Genomic DNA, 22,886 nt, shown 5'->3' on the forward strand with positions numbered 1-22,886 from the left:
AGAACACTGAACTCGAGGAAAACAGCCTGCCTTAAGTCCCATGGCAAGCTATCCTAGCAAGCCATGTTCTTCCCATGGTGCTGGGGCAGCATTAGGCCAAATCTAAATGCTTGTGGCAACCCTTTCTGGCTTTTATTCAGAAATAATTTGGTAATACTCATGGCACTGAAGAAATGAATATCCATGTACCCGCTGGTGTTTGCTGTGGGTATTTTTGGCACACTCTGGAGAGGCTGCTCCAGGACACAGTGGGACAGAGGAGAGAGCTCAGGGTGCTCCTGGGTCAGAGTGCCCTCAGCCCACAGCTCTGCTGGGCATCTGCTGACCCCATTTGACTCCACACTTGCCTTGCACTACTCTAAGTTCAGTGGCTTCACAAGGTTTCTTAAGTTACAAACGTAAGAAAGATGAAGATTTGAGCCTGTAAGAAATACCACGAGAATAAGCTGGCTGCTTGTGGAGGCAGCAGAGCAAGGCTGCCAGCTGTGCTGTGTGCAGACCGGCTCTGGTGGAGCGGTGCTGGCCAAGCCGGGCAGGAGGGGTGTGCAGCAACCAAACCCGCAGCCCTCCCAGCAGCAGGGAGGCACCACAGGCTGTGCTGGGCTCTGCTGAGCTCACCTTTCCCCACTTTGTGCTTTCTTAGGGCTGGTGCAGGCGCTGCAGCTGTGGAGCTCCTGGCTGGGCACACCGTGTTGGTGTCACTGTCACTCTGCAGAGCCGAGCAATCGGCTGCAGCCCCAGCCCAGGGCAGGTCAGGCAGGGGCTGGGTGGGACTGAGCTCTGCTGTCCCTGCTCAGTTGCTGCTGTGACACCCCCAGCTTTGCAAACCCTGCCAGCATCACCAGTTCCTGGACACATTAAATGCCACCACACCGCAAGAGCACCGAGTTCCCTTGGGCCCAGCTATGTTAGTGAATGGCACGACTTGTAATTCATCCTGTCGACAAGTGGGTGTGTTAATCAAGGGGAAAATTTGTGCAATTGGCTGATCCTGATTCCAATTAATTTCCCATTAACAGATTTCCTAAATCACTAGCAGAATGCCTAGTTAGAGATGATGCCAATAACTCTTGGCATATACAGCCTTCCTGCCATTGTGGGGGCAGTGGGCTGGTGCAGTCAGAAGGGAGAACTTGGAGGATCCTGGTGCCTTTCTTAAAGTAAGGATTTTTACCTGAATTTTTTTACAGAGGGGCTGCTTGCTGGAAGACACGTGTCTTGCTCTAGATTGATCCCTTTGTAAAGGGAAACTAGGTTGTGTGTGATAAGAAGCCAAATTTGCAGTAGCATGTGCATTGTGAAGTTTGATAATTTTGATTTCTATCCCAAATTATCACAGCTCTGAGTTAATATTCTGGCTTCTGATTCAGAAGACTTTTTACAGGATCTGAGCTCTAAAACATGCAGAATTGTGAGTTAGAGAAGGCAGAAACAATTAGCATACCTGGGTATTGTAAGGGGTGTATAGTGCTTCAGGCTCCTGCTGCTTTGCACTCTTCCACTGCTGGAGAGTTGCCTTAAAATCAACCTATCAAGGGGACACTCAGAAGAGTGGAGGTTTAGGGAGCTGGGACTTTCTGGATGAGCGCTCTGGATTTAGACCCTGAGCAGGATGGTGTAATAAAAAAGTTAATTTTCACAGAGATCTCTTATAATTCTGCATATTTTTTAAATCCCTTCTTAGAGTACATTAGGTTTCAGTTGTTAGGAATAAACTCCTTTTTCCTTCCATGGGGGAGCTCCTGGTGCCTCTGAAGTCAGCAGGAGTCCTGCTGTGACTGCAGCTGCTGACCTGTGACTTAATCCTTCAGTTCTGTGGTTTGTACTGAGCCGCCTGAGTTTCCCTCACTCCTGGGCAGTCTAATTTGGGCTGCTCTTGACTTCTGGCTGTGCCATTGACCCGTGAGTAAGGACTGCTATTGGAAAACAAAACCCTTAGGGTGAACCCAGTGGAGTTACCAATGGTGGGCACTTTATTCAGAATGTTGGTCTCAAAGGAGCTTGATGTCAGCTCTCACTGAGGGTTGGCTCTGACAAGAGTTACTCCACCTGTTTTCTACAGGTTTGTTGTTCCTTTGTCCCTGGAAATGTCTGAACTTCTCTGCTTTTTGGGTATGTGGCAGCCCCTGCTGCACTGTAGAGGGACTGGGTGTACACAGAACATCACAAGTCAGTGTGCAATAACTTAAATAATCATTTGCCTCTGTTGGAAATGGCAGACTTCAGCTTGGGCATGACTGTCTGCCAGCACCTCTCAGCCCCAGGTGGTTAGCAGTGCAGCTTAGGACCCTGGCAGAGCCTGCATTCCCTGAGGAATGCTGCACTCACCACCAGCCCTGGGAGCAGATGCTGAAGCAGGATCAGTTACTCAGCCCTGGAATTTAAACAGCAGTGTGAGGAAGGGGGGGGGGGGGGGGGGGTGGGAAAGAAAAAAAGCAGAGCAAATAGTCTGGCTGGGGGGAAGGAAAATTAATTTTATTCTATAATTAAGCTACAAAGCAGGATGACAGACTTCATAAACTGAGTTCTGTTTCCCCAGACAAGCCAATTAATGTACATGGTTGGAATGATATGTGTTTTAACAAGCAGTGTGAAGAATAGTGTATTTCAAGTTAGGAAAGTTACGGTTCAAGCCTTTAACATGCAGTCAGCTAGATACAAAATACCAACAAATCTATCTTAACAAGCTTTTAAAATGTATTTGGAGTAATGAGGAGAAAATATAGGAAGACTTATAAACACACATGAAAGTAATTTCAGCAGTTATAGATTGCATAGCATAGTGAAAGCATTTTAGTTACTGAGCAGCAGTAAAATGTGTTGACTGTTTAATTTGTACACAGGTTTTTTTAGATAGCATTTTAAAAGTTGCCTTTTGGCAGAGAGAATACATAAGGATGTCAGCTTATTGTAAGGCAGATGGCTGATGAGAGCTCAAGTCATCCTCAAGGTTAGAACAGTTGTGTGAGAATAATGCTCCCAAGGATCTGGGATGTACATGGCTTTGGATGGGTCTGTAATCAGTTCCAGTTATGGATCCCATCAGCAAAGGCATTCTTGGATTAGCAGCTGGATTTCAGATGTTCTGCTGGGGCCTGTCCTGGCCTCATGCTGGACAACCCGCTCTCCATTCCATGGACCATAGAAAGGGCCTAATGAAAAATTGTCATTTCACCAATGGCTATAATCAAAGAGAACAGGGGCCTTATCGCTGCTTGTGAAATGACTGCACATTCTTTTTTTATCCAACAACCACGCAGGAGTCCCAGAGTCCTTATGAGGCCTGGAAACTTCATCACAGTTATTTTTACAAATGGTATTTTTCATCATAGTTCAGTTTAAAAGAACTGCACTTTGAATTGTAGGTATATAATGGTTCCTCACCCTGGCCAAGAACTTCCATGCTTCCACCTGAGAAGCGGATGCTTTTCAGTCCTAAAGGCAGTAGTTTGCATGATAATAACAAAATTGTACAGAACTACTTGACCACGCATGAAGTCCATGTAGCAGATGGGCAGTAGTTACACCCACTGCATATCAGCAAAGGAAAAGGCAGTGGAAATGCTGAACCAGCTGCAAGTCCCAGGAGAGAAGGAATCCATGTGTAAGGACTAAACGGCAACACAGATGTGCAGGAGCAGACCCTGCACTTCAGTAGCTGAGCATGGTGCTCTCTCTGCATGCTGCAAGGCTCCTTTTCGATGATTTGTCTCCTCCCCTACCCTGGCAATGCCTGAGGAGAATATCAGATTGCAAGGCAGCCTGGCTCAGGCTGAGGGCAGGGCTGAGCTCCTCTAAACCCAGCAGCCCTGGAAGTGCAGTGCTGGAATGCTCAGCCATTTGGGCTGATACCAACTGAATACAGCCACAGGTCTTTGAGCTTTGAGGTTGTTAGTTCAGGGATCACAAATTTCATGTTCTCATTGGTTGTGTTAAGCTGTTGTTTCTTGACTGCTCATCGATGTGTTTGAATGCCAGGGTCAGCAGCAGTGATTTTTAGGCTGCTTGGGTGGGGCTCATGTGTGACTCCGAGATTCTGTAGGCACAAGCCAAGGAGTCCTGGGGGAGCTCTCTGCTACCAAACCCATAAAAGAGTCCATTCATTTGTGTCATTGCTGCTGAGCTGAGGGCTGGGGAAAAGCTCTGCTACACTGAAGACTAGTAAGAGGCCTCAAAATAGCAACCCAAAGTTGACCTCTCTTTGTGGCTTGGTGCAATACCCTATGAATCAGCAGCAGTCAAGCCTTGTTTCTGTCTATTTTTTCCCCTCTGTTAGATGAAAGACCAGGGCCCCACGCTTGGGTAAGAAAGTTTCACCAGCAGTTCCTTCTGCTTGTGGATGGCCCAACTGTGTTGCCTGAGCAGAGAACCAGCTCCAGCCACGTCTGGGACAAGTTACACTGCACCATCTGCTTGTCATTATACAGGATGCTTGTCATTAAACAGCCCTGGTTTTCCATCTCTCTTACACACATTCATGTAGCACTGCTGCACTCCAAAACGTGCAGGGACGCTCTTTGCAGAGGTGGATTGTGCACAGTTCAGCTGTGGAGGTGGCATTGGTGCTCCCATTCCTCCCAGGGGTTAACCTACTGCTGCAACCATAGAAAAGGAAAATGGATCACTAGTTTAGATTAAGTTGTAGCTTTATTTCTTTTATTTTCCATGTGTTTATCTCTACATTCTGAATCCTTTATGCAAATTATCACTGACTCTGCTTAACTAATTGGTGCTTGTATATGCAAGATTGGTGATCACCTATACTAATATTATTGACCCCTGTTTGCCCCTTAGTGCTATCTATTTTTCCCAGGTGAATGCAATTAGAGTGTAATTAATTATCAAATAGCTATGTTCCTTTTATTCTGACATTGTAACAATTACTGAGACCGGCACGAAATCCCGAATACATAGTACACTGTTTTGTGGTTTCCCTATAGAGTCCATTGGAGATTTCCCGGACACCAAACACAAGTAGTGGATACGTAATGTATTTCAAGACCTATAAAAGTTTCATCCTTGTGGGCCCACTTGGGAGGAGGATGCTTGAATGTAACTTTTAATTGTAGAGCTGAGAAATGAAATGCAGATAAGTGATGGTTACTGTAACTGGCACCAGACCAAAGTAAATGTTGGACGCAGCTATCCGTATCCATGAATACATGAGTAACTTTATGCTCTTGCGTTGTTTAATTGGATTCTGTGGGACTGTGAATTTGAGTACACTTATTCATGTGTGGGCGCTGTCTGAGGATCAGGCTGTTGCGAGTACGTTCATGGTCGCAGAGGACCAATTTCACGGTGGCTGCGGGAGAGGCGGTGTCTGACCCTGGCGGTGCAGATCCCATCTCCTGGGCAGCGCTCGGCACTGCGGCCGCGGCACCGCCGCAACCGCAGCAGCACGAGAAATTATTCCGAATAAAAGCTGCAGGGCAGGCTCAGGGTGCGCTCCCTGACGGTCGGGCGAGCTGCTGGCCCTGAGCGGCTCCCCGATCCCCGGTCCCGGTCCCCGATCCCCGATCCCCGATCCCCGATCCCGATCCCGATCCTGGTCCCCGATCCCCGATCCCGGTCCCCGATCCCCGATCCCCGGTCCCGATCCCGGTCCCCGGTCCCGATCCCCGATCCCGATCCCGATCCTGGTCCCCGATCCCGGTCCCGCGCGGGCTCCGCGCCCCCCCTGAGCCGGTGCTGCGGCGCCACCTGGCGGCGAGGGGGCGGAGGCGCGGCTGCTCCCGCGGGCGCTCAGGTGAGCTCAGGGGACATCAGGTGAGTTCAGGTGAGCTCAGGGGACCTCAGGTGAGATCAGGGGACATCAGGTGAGCTCAGGAGGGCTCAGGTGAGCTCAGGGGACATCAGGTGAGTTCAGGTGAGCTCAGGGGACCTCAGGTGAGCTCAGGGGACATCAGGTGAGCTCAGGAGGGCTCAGGTGAGCTCAGGGGACATCAGGTGAGTTCAGGTGAGCTCAGGGGACCTCAGGTGAGCTCAGGGGACATCAGGTGAGCTCAGGAGGGCTCAGGTGAGCTCAGGGGACATCAGGTGAGTTCGAGTGAGTTCAGGTGAGCACGGGAGGGATCAGGGGACCTCAGGTGAGCTCAGGTAAGTACAGGAGGGCTCAGGTGAGTTCAGGTGAGCTATGGGGAGTTCAGGTGAGTACAGGAGGGCTCAGGTGAGTTCAGGTGAGCTATGGGGACCTCAGGTGAGTTCAGGTGAGCACAGGGGACCTCAGGTGAGTTCAGGCGAGCACAGGAGGGCTCAGGTGGGCACCGTGTTGTGACCCAGGGCGCCGGCATCGCCCCCCCTTTGCCCAGCCTTGCTGGTCTCGGTTAAACACGGGCGGGAGCGCTGCCCCTCCATACACACGGCCCGCCCTGTGCTCCCTGCACCGGGTTCTGTCCGGTCGTGCTCTCCTGATGTTCAAAACAGCCGGGAATTGATATTCAAGGAAGAAGAATGCTACGTGTTTTAATAGTTTTCCAAGACATTTTCCAAGAGCGGCGCTCTAATGCTGAGCTCAGCTTTCCATGGCAGGTTTTACTGGTTTGAGATGGAAAATAGCTATTAAAAATGGAGAGGGAGGAAAAAGAAAACACCCCAAAGTCTAGTGATGACAGGTTGGAATACAATTATCTGGGCTTCTCCTGGCTGGAAAGCCCTGCAATACTGAGGGCTGCAGGAGACTCTTGGAATCCTATTGCAGGAAGCTTGAAAAATATGTTCCATATTGTCCCTAAGCTTTAGGTGGCAGGGTGAAACAGCCCAATTTCATTGGCAGAACACATCAGAGTTCCTTATGCAGTTCTCCTCTTTCGTCATGGTAATTTTATATGTGTTTTCTAACATAAGCCCTTACCTGAATATGCTGTGGGCATTCTAGAATATCACTGTGTACCTGTGGGGTACACGACACAAATTAGGCCAGAGGATTTCAAGGATTCATCAAGTTCCCACTTTTCTTGCCAGCTTATGCAGCTCAGAAATAGTGGACCACAAAGTCCAGCTTTCTAATATCCACAAACAGATTCTGGGGCAGAGAGGCTGAGTCCAGGTCCATCAGCTGTAAGTGTGTCTTTAATGATTCCAATCAGTTTCCTCTGTCAGAATGTGAATGGAGCAGAGTAAAGAGCCAGTCCATTTTTAACTCCTCCTTCTGATTAACAAAAATAGTAGCACGTGAAGGTAAAGCTTCTTCCTCTAAATCAGGATTTGCTCCCTGCCTGCCATGTAAAAATAACTCCAGAACAATATCTGGAGACACCAGACCTCTCCTCTTTCAGTTGTATCGTTTGGAAATTGCTCACTTGCTAAATTAAGGTTGCTCCAAATCTTAGTTTGATGCAAGGCTTGGATTACACAGGCTGCTTTTCAGTGGGATTTACATGAGAAAAGATAGCGTTCTCCACCCTCACAGACTGTCACTTCTGCTTTTCAGAGCTTTTCTTAGCCTCCTGCAATACTGAGAATTGATTTTTTCTTCATTGAGGGAAATCTGGTGACTTTGACAGCTGCTGGGGTATCCATAGTCTGTCACTCACAACAGCAAGCCACAAAAGCTGAAATTCTGCCTGCATCTCTCAAAATAGGTTAGGTAGTTAGCAGAAGCATTAACAGAGCCATTCCTTATACATTATGATTAATTGAGCATGAATTATGAATTATAGTTCACATTTGGTGCTCAGCATGCTGCTTAGGAACACTTGTCACATGTGGTACTCTTCCATTTTCCAGAAAGAATTAAAGGATGTTTATAGAGGAGAAGGAAGTATTTTGATGTTGCTGTGGCATAAATTGGAATAGCTTCACTGTTCAGTGATTTTAGTTTGGATTTCATCCAACATTACTCAGGGGATAATTTTACCCAATTTTTATTGCATTTCTTTCTTCAGATACGTTGTTGTTTGTGGGTTATGTGTTGCCTCTCCACTCCCATTTCAAGGGAGTTCCTGATACTCAGGTTTGTGACTTCACCTTTGTTCCTAATCCAGGTGCTGTAGGGCAGGCCAACAATATTCTGCTTTTGGGGCAAAAATCATATTTTAGGCTTTATATCTGTTTGGGTTTTTTTTAACAAGGCAGAAAATGAGAGTTTTAAAATCAATGTTATTTCACTACATCATTAACATAATGATAGTGGGGATGAAAGAGATGTACTAAGCCCAGAAGAAACATTACAAATTTAATACACTGCATTCATTACATGTAAATCAGGACAGGTATTTATTCCACAATATTGAAAAAAAGCAGGAAAACATAACTACATGCTGGGACTGAAGATGATGTTGTGTTCTGGTGTTATGCTAACATTAGATTTTTTTGGTTGAGTTCTAAACAGAATAATTCTGGTTAAATGCCAAAAAATTGTGGTTTTTTCACCAAATTCATCACAGCTTCTGAATCTTCTAATCCAAATCCCCCTGAGTCTGTCCCTCCTGCACATTTCTCTGTCCCAGCTGTGACCTTCAGCTGCCAAGGAAGGTCCTTATTGCATGTAAAACCCTGGTGACAGAAACAGGATTGTCTGGGCTGGAGACAAGAGCTGATTTGCACCCAGGGCTCTCAGACCAGCACAGACCCTGTGACTGTGACGCAGCAACATCAGCTTCTCCCAGCAGGAAGAGCCCCGCCAGGCCCTTCTTTCACTCACAGATCTGCACTTCATCCCACATTACAGATCACTCATATCTTCTTTGGGGTCTGTTCTTTCTTCATTTTTTGTTATTATTAAAATAATCAATGCACTGTTACTTACAATGGGACGAAGTGGGGGGAAAAGAGTTCTTCAGATCACTGATTTCTTTTGAAAGCAATTCTGCGCTGTGCTTACTTATACAGATAAATCCATGGTTTTAATGAAAATGGCTACCTGTGCAAATGTAAATGGAATTTTGCTTCTGCTTTGAAGGTGCTCATACATAGGTCTTGAAACTTCTTTGTGAGCCTCATGGCTCTCCCATGGGATGTTTTCCACAGGACAACCACAATATGGGTAATCAATTGTGAAGCACAAATTCTGGTAGTGAAACATCAGTTTTTTAAGTAACTGTGAAGAGCAAATTGAAAAGAAGATATAGTTTGTCTGTAGAAAACTCCCAATCAGAGAAAGTGATGATGGTTTGCAACTAAGGATTTGTTGAAAAATCCGAGTTTACCTGTCTTAGACATCTTATTTTTATCAGCTCTAATACTTTTGATTCTGAGAAAGATCTTGCAAAATAAGATCCCTCTACATGTAATAGCCTGAATTTATTTAGAGGCAAGTATGTGCCAGAAGAATACACAAAGTAAACCAGAAAATGTAGAATCACAGTGAAATCTGAATGAAATTAGTCAGCAAAGAGTATGGCATGAAGAGTATGGCAACCTTCTTATTCAAGGAAGATATAAGAAAGTGTCATCTGGATGTTATCCACAGAGTGTCCTAGAGACATGCCTCGACAAGCCTAAAAAGCAAATGTTATTTATTATCTAAGGGCCAAGGGTACCACAACAGAGGAACTAGTACATATTACATCAAATCTAAACATTTTAGCAGTAGTTATGGTTATTGTATACAGAGTAGAAATATACATTAATAGAATTTTTGAATGGGGAGAATTGGATTGCTCTGGAAATTCTCTGTTAATGTTCCCGGTTCCTACAAATTGTTACCCCACCCCTACTGGTATTTAGTGCCATGTCTTAACTTGTCCTACCTCATTATTTAATTAATATTTTTTTCTGTAACACTGATTTTAATAGTGTAGCTTTAAGCATATGAACTAATGTGAAATTGTTTATAATTAAATAGAACATATCACTAAAAATGGTAATTTGTCCACAACAACCTTTTTCCTACATTTATAAAATTGAAAAATATAAAAAACATCACAGGGACCATTTTTGAAATCTTCTCTCAGCTTGCACAGATATGAATTAGTTATGCCTTGGACCTTTTAAAGGGATTTTTTTCCCTAAACCTGCCTTGATTTGACCTTTAGAGCTGATAAAGATTATTCCCTGCGAGTCCAGGGTGAGGTGCTCTATCGGCGGTTTCGATCCCAGCCTTTCCATACGGTGCCCAGCTGCAGAGTCAGCCAGCCCGTTGTGCTGACCTCTGCTGTGCTAAACAACCTAGCTGTGTGGGTTTTTTTGTTTTTGGTTTTTTTTTTTTGTTTTTTTTTTTGTTTGTTTTTTTTTTTTTTTGTTTTTTTTTTTTTTTGTTTGTTTGTTTTGTTTTGTTGGTTTTTTCTTTTTTTTTTTTTTTTTGTGTGAATCTTGATTCTCTTTTATTTTAACAAACATTTTCAGCCCCTAGAACTTCTCAGCAGAAAGGGTGTCCTTTGGTTTTGACACCTTTAACTTCACCCAGTGTAGATGTGGTGTTGGATTTAGTATTCTGATCATGGCTGAGACAGTATAGGGTCTATTTAGCTTATTCTTTAAATGCTGAGTCACATCAGGATTGTATTTTGGCCATGAGGAAAGAGGAAGATGCCCGTGCCCACAAGATCTCTGCAGTTTCTGTGCCTACTGAGCTTGTCTGTGGTTGTGTTGTGTCTTTGCTGCTGGTACATTTTCTTGCAGGGGGAGGATATACTACAGTACTTATCTTCTCTGTGCTTGTGCTGGCTCTCGGGGGAAATTTGGCCTTTTTAGTATGCAGTTCAAACACTGTCTGAAAAGGAGTCATGGTTTGGATAATATTTTTTCAAACAAATTTAATACACTGATTTCCTTGGGATGAAGATAAAGTACCGTTCCATCCAAAATGCACCTAAAGGGCAACTTGTTTGAGTTAAGTTTACTGAAACAGAAGCGACAGAATATCAATTTGTTTTCTAACTTCATGTCATAGTTGAGAATCAAATAAGCAATTACACAAGAGAAAATTGGATTTATTTCAGTATCAGATTTGCAGTTCACTTGTTGGTTTATTTGATCGAGATAAAATAGCCCTTCATTTTACAGTAAACATGCTCAAGTATTACATTTGTTTCTTGGCTCCTTCAAGAGCTTGCAGTTCCTCAGCCTAGAGCTGAAAACATTCCTGATACATAACATGTGACTGACTGACTTAACACAGAAGCTTTCCCTGTAGCAAGGTGATGAACAGTCCCAAATGTCTCTCGCCTTGCAATGAGATGACTTCTAAGCTGGTGCCAATTTATTCATATTAACTTCTTCCATCATTTGCACTTACCAAAACCCCAAAATTAAGTGTAAAAATACAACCTCATACATATGCATTTGCTTAGTCAAATGCTTCAACCAAATGTAAATATAGCTCCAAGTTATATGACCCAAAAAGGGTAAAATTTTATCTTTTGTTTTAGAAATAGGGCATTTTAAGATTCTTCCTAGATTTTTCCAAATGTTCAGATGCCTATAAATAATCCAAATTGTCCTACTAAAAGGAAGCAAATTTTAGCAGGCTTCCTCTTTCTGTTTACCGAAGAGCTCTTACTGTAATTTGCTTTGTTACTAATTATGATTTACACAAATGTTGCTGCTCCCTAACACTACCTAAGGCTCCTAGACAGCTCCAAGGATTACTGCAAGGAACTGTCCGTGCTCACTTCTTGGCCTCCTGCTCAAGGTGATGGAATTGCTTCCTTCCCCTGCTCTCACCCACCATGTATTTTGCAAAATGTGTCAAATCAGACTCTCTCAATTCCATTTCCTCAATCTGAATTAATTCCCATGGTGGAGAGGAAAAGATCATGTTGTTTTTGTTTCGGTTCATCTTTAATACAGAATTATTTTGGAACATTCTATTACAAATTACTTCTGCATTAAAAAAGCACATTTTTTTATCTAGAATTGTAACGCCTCTCTAGGCCAAACAGAATTTTGATGAAATGTATGAAGCTTTTTGCCAAATCCCTGAGCCACTGACAGTCATTCCATTCTACACAAATCAAATTCATGCATTTATAATAAGTGTTAAAGAAAATCCAAACATGACAATTGAGGTTTTACAAGCCTGAAAATTATAGCCCAGCCATGATAAGTGATGTTCTGACAGCAATGAAACTGAAATTTGGCGGCCAAAAGCCGTATTTAGCTGTTTGCTGTAATGGCTGCGCTCACCATGAATTCTGAAGGAGAGGAGCTGTCTCGGCCACACAGTTGCAGTGCATGCAACGTGCAAGGGACAGCCAGGGATCTGTATGCAGAATGACTCCTGCCAGCCAAAGGGTGAGCTCAGTCAATTAAAAGCTGAATTAGCCTCTAAATGAGGGACGCAGAGGAGCTGCCCACACAGGCTCTGCCCACTGGGGTGGGAAATGCAGCACTCCCTTGGCGGGTGCTGCCAGCCTGCCACAAACAGTGAATTCAGTTCTCCTGCTTCTGCTCTTTGCAAGCATTCCTTAAGGCATGATTGGATCTTCTCATTGCAATTGTTTCTCTAGATTCTTTCAATGAAATAATACTATCTATTAATACTGTGTTTATTTTTCTAGAATCCTGATTTGCAGATAGGAAACATCAAATTCATCTGTGTTTCCATGTGGAACTGGCAGGCTCCTGCCCCTTTGGTTCACCTGCTAGCACGTTCTATAGCATTGCAGCATATTGGGATGGAAGGGATCCTGAAAACTCATTTTGACCTCGGGGAAAATCAGAAGCACTGAAGCCATTCCAACAGCTTATTAATCTAAACTGTTTTTGGAAAACCTCACAACTTTCCTAAATTATCTTAACTGTGCCTAGAAAGTTTTATTAGTGTCTTTCTAAACATTTTCTTGTTGTAATTGAACTCAGAACAATTAATTGTTTTTTTCTTTGCAACAGTCTTATGTATATTTCAAGGCCATGAGCATATCTACTGATATTGTCCCAAGATATACAGTACATATTTTTATTTATCTTTTTTTCCCTTTATGACAGAGCACAGATAGTCTGTGTCACAGAATTTACCATTTCCAATGTTACCCCATGCTGAGTTAAGGACTTGGATGGTTTGCTCTTTGACTTTTAGCAAGGTGTGGTAAAGAATACGGCACTCTCTCCTCCACAAAATTTTTAATTGTTCCCATGACACTTGTGTTTGGTCAACAGTAATATTTTGCAGGTTAGTCCAGAGGAGGAAGCAAATGGCAATGTGAGACAATGAACAGCAGAGCCAGAAGTGTTTCTCCTTGTTCAGAGTGCCCATTTTCATTTCTCCATAGTAAGACTAAGTGGTTTTTTAGCCCTTTTGCACAATTACTTAGAAACCCAGGGAGGGGTTGCTCTTTTCACTCATTTCAACTTCCTTTCCAGTCCAGCTGTGTCAGAGGACAAAATCACCATTCTCAAATAGTCTTTACTACTCTGAAGGAGAGCAGTTTGTGAGAATGCTGCCTAATAGGCTTCTGACAGAGCCAGCTGGGTAAATTTAAAATTTATAAATGGATAGTCCAAGCTAATTTGCTTGAGGAACTGTAGGAGTGTTCCTGTAAATGTTTCCAGTAGAATTATCTCCACCAGGGAATGGTGACAAGTACTAGCAAGCCTTGGAGGATGTAAGAAAAATAAGTTGGACATGTGATTCAAAGACACTGAAGGCTCAGAGCTTGCCACAATACTGTTTTTAGGGGAATGGCCAAGACCCTAAGAACAGGCAGCAGTGTTTTGAAAAAGAAGGGTTAGAAATGTTAGGCCAATGTGAAGTTAAGAGCTGGTGCCCCTGCAGCCAGACCCCAGGGAAGGTATGGTACCAGCCACTGACTGCTCTGGGTCACTTGCATTGCTGTAAGTCAGGAGCCAGCACTGAAGTCCAAAGATGTCCTGCTGTAAGAGCAAAATCAGGCATCTTTTTCCATGTGCTGGGATTTATTTGCTGTTCAGGATTTACAGTCATCTCTGACAATTGCTTCTTGCAGCCACAAAACCAAGTATATCCTATAATGAAGCACAGCAATAACAAGATTTGAATGTCATTAGGGGCTGCTCCTACACATCTTGTATTAAAGCAGTTAAGTGTTTAACCCATGAATAGAACTCCTATTATCTTTGCTTTTGAAACCTCAGTGTAGATCACTTAACCACTCTGCAAGAAATCCCGTGAGAGACCAACAACAGCAGGGAACAAAGCTGGGCAAGAAATAGCAGATTGTATCTTCTAGACCTTTTAAAATACATTTTTCATATGAATGCAGTCAACTTGAATATTACTCCTAATATAGATTAACTTAAGATAGATTTTTGCAGAGCATGAGGCTCTGAGAATTTGGCCAGATAGTTTTTTCACTGAAAAGCTCTGCCAATTATATACAGCACAAAGTAGAGAATAATGCATGAAATGCATAATATGCCTTTTTCTTCACCACATGGGGCTTAAAAATAAATGATACAGATCCTCTTTGCATTTTTCATCTGTGCTCAGGTAAATCTAAGTCTGAGGTAAGAATCTGTTTCAGTGGAGTTCATCTGGCTGTACCAAATTTGTTGGTTCAGTTTCCAGGCAAGAATGTGGCCATTTGAGAAGTTTCAATGTTGTATAGGATCAGCTATAGTCTCATCAACAGTTGTGTAAATGTGGAGGATCAGGGTTAAGGAGGAATGTGAAATCTGCCTGTATATAATTTTTTGAGAAGGAATCTAGAGCCTCTTTTTTGGCTAACAAGCAAATTACCTTATTCACCAAATTATATTTTATTAATAGTAGCTGATCTGCATAGCATCATTTTGTAAGGCCTTAACTCAGCAAAGCTCCTAACTACATGTTTTGATTGAAGCCCTTGCTTATGTCCCCAGATTCAATGGGACCATGCAAGTCATTAAATGCTGTCTTGGGTCAAGACCTAATTGCTTGAATTTATAGGAATTTCAGGTGCTTATTTACATCATGAGAGATATAAAATATTTTATTGTAATACTTTTCAGCAAAAGAAAGATCTAATGCAAAACTTTCACTAATCAAGAAAGGTATGTGCCACTGTTACATCAAATTGCAATACTAGAAGCCATCCAAGGGCAAAAGAGCCATATGTCACATGAGTGACTTTGTTGAAAATGCAGATTGTGTTGAAGTGGATCATTCATGTGTTGTCAAAATTTAGTACAATTCAGAAGTTGGATTAAAATTCATCATAACATTTTGTTTGATCTTATGGGTGACTTGCACAATATATACAAATAACTTGTAATATGGATTTCCTGAAGAATTTATCTTTTGCTAATTTGCAGAATACTTAAATTGTTTTAAGAGCATGGTGTAATCATTTAGAGTCTGCTTATTTTCCCTTTCACTGAATAATATTTAGTTTCTTTTCTTAATTTTCTCTGCCTGTACAAGAAAGGTAACACATTCTAGCATCAGTCCTGGGGCAAAGTATTGCAATTTAAATTCCAATCCCTAATCTGTATTCTGTGAGCTACACTTTAATCCATGGCATCTACTTGTCTATTCAAAAGGCCTATACATGTATATCCTGGGTTTTGTGCATACAGGCATTTAGGTATCTGAGCAATTCTGCAATGCAGCACATGAACTAGAGGCAGGTGTCTCCTGCACATCACCTCACCACCACAACAGTGGCAAATGCCTCCTGGCCTTTTGGAGCAGAACCTTCTCCAGGCAAACGAGTTGTCAGGATGTGTGTCATACCCACAGCTTAATAATGAAATAGGTGGAAGGAACTAGTAATTTCAGCACTGAGTTTCATGGCAAGAACTGTACTATTCAAAAGGTAGAACTGCAGTCATGTAAATATCTCCATTTTATAAGGCAGACCTGAATGAAGTAGAAGCAGCAGAATTTAGTATCTCCCTCAGTGAGACCACAGAGCAAACAAGCCTGTGCCTCCAGCAGCCCTCACTGAAGAGTCAGCACATCCACAGTGCTTCTATGTGAGATGAGAATCAATTTTCAAAACTGATAGAGCTGCAATGGTGGGCACCAGACCATGCCCTCTCCTTAAAAGTGGTTACACTAGTATGTGCTGTAGTGTGGTGTAACTGGGCCATGTCCAAACACACCTGATTTGTGCAGCTGCAGGCTGACACACCAGCAGGCAAACCACTGATTACAAGTGTGTGCAAGCCAGCACTGAGTAGTAGCCTCTGCTCAGGCACGGTCAGCAGCACAGCTCTGCAAATTGCAGGGAGCTGGTGTGTTTTGTGTGAGGTTGCTGATGTGGACAGATAGGTTTACCAGCTCTTTTTCCTTCCAGCCCTCAAGTTCATCAAAGCAGAAATCATTACAAAGCCCAAACCATACAGACCTACATTGGGTTAGCTCAGTTCGTTGGAGCATGGTGCTAATAGTGCCAAGTTTGTGGGTTGGATCTCTGTACAGGCCATTCACTTGGACTTGATGATCCTTGTGGGTCCCTTCCAGCTCAGAAGATATAATGTATGACATGGTCATCTTTGCCATACATGGACTAATGCCTTACTCTTAAAAAAAAAAAAAAAAAACCCAAAAAAAACCCAAACCAAAAAACAAACCCTGCATATCTTTTAAGGCACATCAAACATCAAATACCTTGTCTGAAAATTTCCTTTTCTTGTAGCATCCAAATTACAGCCAAACAGGTTTTTGCACCTGCTTTTGCTAATGACTTTCTAAATACAGAAAGATTAATGATAGTTATCAAGTTTGTTTGCTTAAATTTGTATAATTGTCTCTGCTCTGTAATATCCCACACAGCCCATGGTGTTGGCAGACCAGTGACAGAGGGAAGCTGAAGCACTCTTCTGCCAATTAAGCTGTTAGAAACTGCAGCAGGGAATCAAGCTACCTGTTCAGTTCCTCTCTCCCAGGGACAATGGCACAAATGCACTTCTCCCACTTCCTGTCCTGGGAAGCTTTGTCCAAGGGTTTGGAGACCTTATGCTGAAGCTCAGGCAAATGTCCCTGTCACACGTTGCAAAGAGTGACACGTTCTGTTCTGTGGGACTGCCCAGTGTGCACAAGGGAACGAGTGCATCGGTGGTAGCAAATGATCTGTTGAGGCTGCCAGTACTGGGTTTGACATACCTACATAAACGTTTCCTGACAGAAAAGCTTGTATTAAATCAATTACCACAAAATGGCTCTGTTTATGAAAAACAGTCACACTATTTAATCAGATGTTGTCAGAGTAAGCTTTCATACAGATGAATTTGTATCATATCAGGAGCTTAAGAATAAAATTTTGTCTCTAAAATAGTGTATTTTCCAATGTTAGGGAAAATGAAAGACTATTGAAATCTTCTTTAAAACATTGTTTCCTTTCTAGTTATTATTCCTGCAGCAAGTGATAGTGATATCTCAGTAGAAGTTTAGACACATAGAACATGTTTCAGGTGATTACTGGGATAAATCTCTACATATACTTTGCACTGGTATGACATCATAGTAAATGTAGTCTAAAAACTGTTGGGTATTCTGAAAAACTGGCTAATCATGTAAACACAACCTATAAAGTCACTCTAAGTGAAAAAGACTTTTTTCCATCTCTTCTCCTTTGATTACCCTTCTTTGTGTACCACTTGTCTTTTTCCATCAAGTGGACAGAAAAAAAAAGCAAAACCTAGAATGAAAGCCCAAGCCAAAGAAACCTTCTGCATCTAAACAAAATGCTATTTGCAACAGGCAGCAGTTAGTGCTAATTTAGATAATCCAAAGTAGGTCACCTTCATGAGTCTTCCAGACTTTCCAACTTAGCAACTCGGATAATAAAACAATTTTTAGTTAATGAGAGAACATCAGAAAAAAAAGAACTGCAGGAAGCTGCGAACTGCAGTATCTCCTTACTGAGACAGAATGCCACATGGCAAGAACAGATGGGTAATCCTTCCGTGATTATCCTCGACCACTGGCTGAAAGAAAAAGCTGACACAACTTGGAGAGCTGTATATAAAGTATATATACAGCCATTTCCCCTCATTGATAGCAAAAGGTTTTATATGCAAGAGATTATAAAGAAAAAGGGACGATTTAATGTGATGGTGAAGGGAATAATTCTTCCATTTTCCTTCACTTCCTGAAGTGGAGCATATGCCAGCGTCCTGAACTAAATTTATCCCTCAGAAGGAAGGTGTAATATACATTCCACATCCATATTATGTATTTCATACAAACTGAACATGGAACCTGCTTTTATTGTCTTTGAATCCTGACACAATATGTTCAGTTGATAATTTATAGACAGTGTTACCACAATGAAATGTTGGTGTCAAAAATTTGACTTTTGCATATTCATTGACACCAGAGTTTGCATTTGTGATGTGGCAAAATTAAACCACAGTGGATTAAGAAAGGTTTGCTGGAATCTCAAGTTTTACAAAACCACCAGAATGGAAGGCATTTATTGCATGCAGTGGTCACATCTCCTTTGACTTTAGTTCTGCCCATGTACATAAGAGAGAACCTGAATTTTATAACCCACTTGGAGAATAGCCTGATGTAAAATGAGTACCTGGCAAAGAATCTTGGTTTTGTTTATGAAAAGAAAATATGGAAGAGTGCATATCCATGGTATAGGATACCTGAGTGGTAAAGAACACACATGTAAACCATAAAATGACAGAATTGCAGAAAATGAAGTTAATGGTGGTTCTGTGGTTCCAAAAAAATCAAAATACACTTCCTCTACCTTTTAAGTCTAGCGATATAGCAGTGTTTAAAACAAAAAGCAATGTTTTGGGAACTTGTTGCAGAGCAGGCAGTGACCTGTAGTCTGAGATGGTGAAATTCTCAAGGAGTAATTCTCTACCCTGTTTTGCTCTTTCAGATTTGATGCTTAGACTAGAAAGACTGCCAGACTCCCAGGGAAAAGGTCTATGTCCTCCATATGCACTAAAGGGATTAGTAATCTTGTATTGTTCTGGTAGTGATGGAAGGGAAAAAAAAGGAAAGACTTTGTCACTTCAGGAAAGAAGACTAGTCTCCAGAAGACATTGCTACTGTAGATTACTCATTAAACACTGCTTGTGGCCTATTTCCAACCTTTTCTATTCCTAAGGCACATTCCTTAGGTGATTTTTTTGATATCACAGGAATATACATAAATTTGCTATTTGTTCTGTATTCTTCACAGATTTTAAGACTGAGTATATTGGAGATACCCACTCTTAGACAAATCAGTTCATTCACCTTTTTCCCCTTTATCTCATAACACATATCCAAAATCTAACTTTTGATGTGATAAAGACTTGACTGTTTTTAAGAAAAATGCTAATCTTCACTCTGAAATAACTTAGTCTTCCACTGATTACAGAATGTGCTTCGAAACCGCCTATGAGTCAGGCTGTGAGTTGGAGTTCAGATAAGCCTGCAGTGTTTGTTCACCAGATGGACCATAAGCTCTGCAAAGTGGAGCAAAGGATATTGCTTATTAACACTGCTCCCAACTTCACTTATTTCTTTGTACAAAGTCTGGTTACTTGATGCAATTTGAGACTATATTTACACTATTAGGAGAAGGAAACAATTTTTTTTATAACAGGATAGGTAAATCTAGCAAAGTAGATCAGTCTAAAATGGAACTGAGTATGGTTCCTTTATTACATCATTTTAAGTAGGCAAGATTGATAGCCTCCATCTCTCAAACACTCCCACACTGAACTGACATACCTGTGCAGTGGCAAAAAATATTTAAATCAATTATGTCTTGGGATTTTAGAGCAAATTAGCCAAGTCACAGTTGTTACCTGTGCTTCAAACACTCTGACAGTCACATGCAACCATCATAATACTTATATAAGAATCAAATCTGGTTTTTCTCTTATATACTTTGTGCTAGATACTAATTCTTACCTAACATGAGCTACATGGGGAATTTTCAGAGTGGTAACTCTCTCAAGTGTCTTCTGTGTAACCTGATTAAATATTTTCTGATGCAGCACAGCTCAGTCAAGCTGCCATTATTCATTTACATTATAAGAAAATTAATTTCATAGTTTTATGTAATTTCTGATTTTAGTTTTTTCTTTGGATTGGTACAGTTCATTTCTTCAGCTTCTGTGATTTTTTTTTTCATATTCATATTCTCAAGATGCTCAGCCTTGCCCTTTTCCCTTTTTAGTTTGAATCAGCACAAGAAAAAAATGTTATTAGTTATATTCTCTTCCTTCTATTTGGCTGTTTTCTTTAGCACAGAAGAAGCATGGTTTGAACAGTTAGTGGTCATTGGTTATACCACAGTTTTAAAAATGAATGCCATACCTACTGCAATGTCCAGATTTTACATGTCTCTAAATATGGGGAAAGGAGGATGTTGAAGGAGGAGGAGTCTGCTCTTCTCTGTGCTCTGCTTTTTCTGTCAGTGCAGAAGTGTTTCATGCTGACGCTCCCACCCATACACAGGGCTGACTTTACACTGAAGACTCAGATCTTTATGGCCTATAAATTATTGTGGTTTGGATACAAATCTTCTCTCCAGAAGGGCTTTCAGTAGGACATGTGTGAGACTGAGCATGCACTGCTGTTCCTCACTGCCCTATCAGTCATAGTAATTATATACAAAGATTAGGAACATCCAGAGACATTTTCCAGCATATATGCTACCCCATAAAATCTGGAGGAAATTTTCCAATAGGTCATAAAAATTTGAAGAACCATGGATCACAAGTTCATCACAATTACTGCTATGCTCCTTTTATAGAAAGCAGTGTTGCCCTGTGCTGAAGTATTGCCTGCCTTGGATGTTGCTGTTAGGGCTTTTAGCCATTTTAGGGTATCCATGGGAATGAGTCTCCCATTTCCCAGTGAGGCATGCAGGATTGGAATCAGGTCCTGAGGCTCTTGAGAGCGCTTGGCCATTTGGCCTGTTCAGAGTCTGTTTCTTTTCTGGCCCCATGAGCACCTCCTGCCATCTACAAGCCTAAAGGAAGGCTGCAGGGAGCAATCACTTACTAGGACCATAACTTCCTTTTGAAGAGCAAAGCATTTAATCCCAAATGGAAGACACTTTTTTCTTGTATTTGTCAGCAAGTTTGCCTGACTGTTTTTATAATGCCCAATTATTTGATAGTTCGGAATAAAAATTATCCATCATCTTCCCGAGCTGCGCAGAACCTGTCAGAATGAATATTCAGGAACACTTTGGGCCTTTTTCATTTCTTTGTTTGAACAGCTCACTTCATTGTACTGTGGGACCAGCAAATCTGATGCATGTGCAACTGGTGTGGAAGCCCGACACTGTCAAAATTTGTTATCACGGGCTCTCTGCCATCACCCCAGCTGGCAAAAATGGGACACGGTTCCACTGCATGAATGGAAAGTCAGCCAGACCACGCTCTGCTGTCACACAGAGAGGAGCCTTTCTGCGCTGACTTTCCTGGAAGTTACTAATGATGTATTTTGACCTCTCTGTTTTAGAGACACCTTGCAGTCAGTGATACTCAGAGAGTGGCACTCTTTGAAACTGACACATACTTCATCTGCTTGTGAAATGTTGCAACCAAGGATACCTCCTGTAAAATTTTATTTGTAGCCTCACAGGATCCTTAATAAAGGATGCTTCTGAATCTTATTACTTGTTTCATTTTCTTCAGATCAGAAACTAAAGCACTTCCAATGGAAACAAAATCCCGCTGGTCTATGCAAATCCTACCTGGCTGTCATTTTAAAAAGCAACTGTTCTTACCAGGAGATAGTATTTTTTACCTTTGGATTTGATTTGTAAAGTGGAATTAGGCTTAGAAAAAGAAGCACTGTGCAGGCAGATTAAAAAAACCTCCCTACTTCGGTCCTATCATCAGATAATGAGATCTTTCAGATTAGAAAGCCAATATCAGTATGGGAGAAAAAGGCAACTGAACTGGTCCGTTATGTTCACTTTTTGAGACACTGCACATCCAGTTACAGTCGCCTCGTGCCTGGTCCCTGCAGACCTCACCGGGCTGTGGGGTGTTGCACCTTGCTCTCGCTCTCAATCCGCTGAGGCTAAATGATGAAATGATGCCAGGGACCCTTTATGCTTCAGGGAAACAAACAAACAAATAAAAAAAACCCCAACCCAAAACATCACCTCAGCCTCGGGGAATTTGGGCCATTTTTGCCGGTGAGCGGTCCGCAGGCGGGGGCTGCCGCCCGCCAGGTGCCGCGGCCCGGCCCGGCCCGGCGTGAGGCCGCGTTCCCTCAGAAGATGGCAGTCACCGCCCGCCCGCCGCCGGCCGCCCCCTCCCCTCCGCCCGCCCGCCCGCCGGGAGCCGCCACCGCCCCGCCCCGGCCCCTTCCCCTCACGCAGCGCCGGGGCTCGCCCGCCGAGCCCCCGCACCGCTCCTCCTCCGTCTCCAGCCCACCCTCCTCCTCCTCCTCCTTCCTCTTCCTCCGCCAACCCCACCCCTGGCCCCGGGCTGGCCCGGCCGCGGGCTGCCGCGCCGCCAGGGCTCCCCGCCGGCTTCCCCCATCCCCACGCGCCGCGAACACCTCCTCCTCCTTCCCCCCCTCCCTCCTTCCCCACCTCCGCCCTCCTCCTGCTGACGTCTGGCTCTGCCCGGCTGAAAACTCGGTGCCGCGGCGGATGCGGCGGCTCTCGGGAGCGCGGCGGCGGCAGCAGCAGCGAAGATGGTGGCGGCTCCGTGCGCCCGGCGGCTGGCGCGGCGCTCCCGCTCGGCGCTGGTGGCGGCGCTCACCGTGCTGCTCCTGCAGACCCTCCTCGTCTGGAATTTCAGCTCCCTCGACGCCGGCGAGGAGCAGCGCGGCGGCCGCGAGAAGCGAGACCGCGGCGGAGAGCAGCGGGGGCAGCCGCAGCGGCGCGGACCCGGCGCCCCGCACGGCAAGGCGATGGTAGGCGGGGAGCGGGAGCGGCGGTGTCTCACGGCGTCTGGCGGCACTTCTGCCGGGACTGCGGCGCGGGGAACTTGGGGAAGTCGCCCCGGGGCTCGCGTTCCCGCACCCCGCGTGGGCGCCTCCCGCAGGTGTCGCGGTGCGGGGCCGGTCCTGCTCCGGTCCGGCGGGAGCGCCCGGGGCGCCGCGGTGCAGAGGC

At 43.6% G+C, this 22,886-nt stretch overlaps 1 protein-coding gene and 2 long non-coding RNA genes across 9 annotated transcripts in view; 2 read left to right on the top strand and 1 right to left on the bottom strand.

Moving 5' to 3' along the window:
- The first annotated feature begins 817 nt into the window (after window positions 1-817).
- LOC137483620 (uncharacterized) lies at window positions 818-21,410 on the top strand. 3 transcript variants are annotated; one of them, XR_011004565.1, is made up of 4 exons: window positions 960-1,160; window positions 13,246-13,354; window positions 21,030-21,176; window positions 21,275-21,410. It is a non-coding gene; the product is annotated as an uncharacterized lncRNA (long non-coding RNA). The 3 variants fall into 3 exon arrangements; XR_011004564.1 differs by lacking the exons at window positions 960-1,160; window positions 21,275-21,410 and adding an exon at window positions 818-947 and having other exon boundaries at window positions 21,030-21,131; XR_011004566.1 differs by lacking the exon at window positions 21,030-21,176.
- Window positions 3,834-22,466, bottom strand: LOC137483622 (uncharacterized). Of its 2 annotated transcripts, XR_011004569.1 has the most exons (4): window positions 22,362-22,466; window positions 18,669-18,779; window positions 6,854-7,988; window positions 3,834-4,595 (listed from the first exon to the last, which is right to left on the bottom strand). It is a non-coding gene; the product is annotated as an uncharacterized lncRNA (long non-coding RNA). The 2 variants fall into 2 exon arrangements; XR_011004568.1 differs by lacking the exon at window positions 22,362-22,466 and having other exon boundaries at window positions 18,669-21,035.
- Window positions 22,189-22,886, top strand: part of XYLT1 (xylosyltransferase 1) — a 179,601-nt gene continuing 178,903 nt past the window's right edge. Inside the window, exon 1 of one of the 4 annotated variants that reach the window (XM_068206859.1) lies at window positions 22,189-22,687. In XM_068206859.1, coding sequence (XP_068062960.1) covers window positions 22,466-22,687 — 222 coding nt within the window. In that variant the 5' untranslated portion in view covers window positions 22,189-22,465. The remainder of the gene's footprint in view (window positions 22,688-22,886) is intronic. The other 3 variants (XM_068206861.1, XM_068206858.1, XM_068206860.1) reach the window with 3 other exon arrangements.

Source organism: Anomalospiza imberbis, chromosome 16, assembly GCF_031753505.1.
Source record: "Anomalospiza imberbis isolate Cuckoo-Finch-1a 21T00152 chromosome 16, ASM3175350v1, whole genome shotgun sequence".
In the NCBI taxonomy this organism is placed as follows: Eukaryota; Metazoa; Chordata; class Aves; order Passeriformes; family Viduidae; genus Anomalospiza; species Anomalospiza imberbis.